A 3,330-nucleotide genomic window follows, 5' to 3' on the forward strand; every position below is an offset into this window, starting at 1 on the left:
GTCAAAGGTCAAAGGTCAGTTTATTTTTTTTTATTCCAGAGAAAGCTGGCAGCTGATTGGTTAGCTGAACAGAAACAGTCACATGTTCAAAACAATCGATTGACAGGCCAATGGGAGCAAAGCATGGTTACTATGGCAGCGTTTAAAGTGACAGAGTGACATTTTAACGTCTCAGAGACCGTTAGCACTGTTAGCATTCCTTATTCAGAACCATGGGCTGCATTAGCTTCAAGCTACGCTGTGACACCAAAAAACAAACAGAACTGACTGGCAGAGCTCCTGATCACTGATCAATGCCTGATTGATTATCAAAGGGGAGTTGAACTTGGTGTTTGCATAGATACTGACTGGATGGTAGTGCAAGAAAACACCTGCAGGTGAGCGCAGGGCATTCTGGGAAACTGAGTCCTCACGTTAAAGGATCTGTCGTTTTTTGCCTCCTCTCAGGTGAGCTTAGCAGGTGTGATTCTACAGATGGGATCATGTGGCAGCTGCAGATTCATGTGTCTGCAGAGACTGAAGATTAAACCAGCGTGTTTGTGGTGACGTCCAGGTGAGCTCCAGGTGTGTTCTGTGTTGGACACAAACAGACTCAGGTGGAGCTGCTGACATCATCTGCTAAACGATTACATTACAAGCACACACATCAGAGCCTGCAAGCAGTTCGTAAGGAAGCTGTCGGGTTGTTCTTCAGGCAAAACAAACTGCAGGTGTCACTGGAACTTCACAGGTAGACGTGACCGAAGAGCTTCTCTGTTCAGTTACACAAACTGAACACGGAGGTTCAACTGCTGAGTGGACCACAGCAGAGAGGACAGGTGAGGACAGGTGAGGCAGCGTGCTGTTTGACAGCTGGGGGGAACTACAGGAAACTAACTCTGACTGTTTGACAAATCAGAAGACGAGAAGAAAAACTTTTGTTTTGACAGAAGAGTAGAAGAAGAACTCCACCTGCTGTCAGACTGATCACATTACAGCCAAACACAACAGGTACACAAAACTACACAACAAACATCACTGCTGAGTGCCTGTGTGTGTGTGTGTGTGTGTGTTTGTTGGTCTTTGGCTGAACTTCAAAGTTTTTTGTTTGTTTTCACTAAATACTGTTTTTTGTTTGTTTCTTTGTTTTGTACAGCATCTTGAGCAGCTTTGAATCCTGATTCATCCAAACTCACCCGAGACCCACAGACAGCCCTGACAGCAGTTTACAGGGACACAGAGGGGACAGGTGTTTATGGGGACNCTAACCACTGAGACACCTGCAGCCCCACATCAACAATATCAAAGAAATGAGCAAATGCATTTTTTAAATGTACTATCTAAACAAATCCTTGAAGAATTATAACACAAATGGCGAATAAAGTTTTATGAGTCCATCAGCTAACGCCAGGTCACTGAGAACTAAGATTTACTGTGAAGCGTGACCCTGAAGTATGTGACGATAAACATGAGTGTATGAAACTCGATCTGAACCCTCCTGTAGAAGTGATCAGCTCAGACCTTTCCGTGGTTTCTGATCAGTGGACTTCTTACTGTTACGTTTGGCTCAAAGGCTGTAAACACATCAGACATCAGGCAGAGTGAGACGTCTGTCTGCCAGCGCACTCACCGATCACATTCATCCAGCCCAGGTGCTGACACCTGGACAGGTGTTTGACCAGCTCCTCCATGGAGACAGACAGGTGCACACCTGAGACAACCCTAGAACAAAGAGAGGAGAACACAGAAACTAGAACACAGAACAACAAAGAGAGGAGGACAGCAGGAGGCTCCTGTATGAACCCAGTGACTGCAGCAGCAGCATTCAGGTTCTTCATGGTGGTTCTCCTGAACCCGTCCACGTGAACAGCTGCACACCAATGTCCACATCAACAGCAATCAACACTCACACTGATTCTGATGCATTCTTATTTTTTATGAAGTGTACCATGAAAGCCGTGACACTCAGGACCTTAAAGACCAACACGTCCCCACTGAAACCCGCGAAGCTGCTGGTTCTGACCCATCATTACATCATGGAGTCATGCTTTCTGTTATTAGCTTTAAATTCTGGAGCCGTGGCTACAAAATTGTCATTTTTACTGTTTTCCATCAGACTGTCTCATTTTTTCATACACTGAACAAAAACACAAACACAACACGTCTTCACACAGCCAGCAGCGGCATCGTGCTGTGATAAAAACGCACATCTCCAGTGGCCAGCCCGAGGCACACCTGAGCAACAATCCTGCTGTCCAATCAGCATCTTGACACGCCACACCTGTGAGCTGGATGGATGAGGAGGAGTGCTCACTGACACAGGTTTGTGAACAATATCTGACAGAAACAGGCCTTTGGTGTGGATAGAAACAGCCTCAGATCTGTGTGTTCAGCTCATGAAAAATGGGATCAAAACCAGAAGTGTTGCGTTTCTGGTTTTGTTCAGTGTTTCTAGTCGATGGAGCTTTTACAGGCTTTGTGTGTTGCGTTGCTTCCTGCTGTATTGTAGAATTCTGCAGGCTGGTGGAACACGTTTATGCCGAAAATGGTTTGTGTCTGAGATACATGATGTAAAGGCCACAAACACGACATGTAGATACAGAAGTACCAGGTGTGTCAGAACAGTTCCAGGACTGGTGTCACAACAGATAGATTTCAAACCCAAACTCCCAGTGTTCCCCGTCCCAGTACTCCTTCCTGGAGTCTACCACCCTCCTCCTGCCTTCTCTTCACTCCTGGAAGGATTCTTCAGGATCCTCTCAGCTCCGTCCTCACAGCCATCTTGATGTCGTCCACGTCTTCTAAACGGGTCTCCTTGATGAGACGATAGGCGTACACCCACCACACACACTCAGAGCTGAAACTCATACACAGAAACATGCTGTACGTCTGAGGTCTAATAAAGTATATCGAGTGTGTAGGCCTGAGTGTGCACGTCCATATACGTGTGAGAGACAGACAGCGTGGTGGAGTTTGTGATGTGCAGGACAGTAGAATGTCTATATCTGCAAATGTACACACACACACCTACACACACGTTCCATCAGAGATGAGAAACTGAGACAATGGGATGGAACACAGTAAAAAAAGCTCCAGAATGTAAAGCTACTAACAGAAATGACTCGACGATGTCATGATGGGTCAGAACCAGCAGCTTCATGGGTTTCAGTGGGGACGTGTTGCATACAGTCTATTATTAGTGTATTTTGGGGCACTGAGGTGAAAACTGTAAAATTCACCACCACAGCCAGAATGATCCACAATGAGAAGGACCAGATGTCCTCATGGGCACACGAGGGTTAAAGAAACACACGTCCTGCACCTGTCACACTTCCTCCATGCTTCAGCAGC

At 46.1% G+C, this 3,330-nt stretch overlaps 1 protein-coding gene across 1 annotated transcript in view; it reads right to left on the bottom strand.

Annotated features, from left to right (window-relative positions):
* The window catches only part of LOC103370616 (disabled homolog 2-interacting protein-like), a 24,251-nt gene extending 22,581 nt beyond the window's left edge, over nucleotides 1-1,670 (bottom strand). Inside the window, exons 1-2 of the mRNA XM_008299734.1 lie at nucleotides 1,610-1,670; nucleotides 1,501-1,553 (exon numbers count right to left, since the gene is read on the bottom strand). Of these exons, the coding sequence (XP_008297956.1) occupies nucleotides 1,501-1,553; nucleotides 1,610-1,670 (114 nt within the window). The remainder of the gene's footprint in view (nucleotides 1-1,500; nucleotides 1,554-1,609) is intronic.
* Between the last annotated feature and the right edge of the window lie 1,660 nt (nucleotides 1,671-3,330).

The sequence above is a fragment of the Stegastes partitus genome, unplaced genomic scaffold (assembly GCF_000690725.1).
Source record: "Stegastes partitus isolate 25-593 unplaced genomic scaffold, Stegastes_partitus-1.0.2 Scaffold1452, whole genome shotgun sequence".
Classification (NCBI taxonomy): domain Eukaryota; kingdom Metazoa; phylum Chordata; class Actinopteri; family Pomacentridae; genus Stegastes; species Stegastes partitus.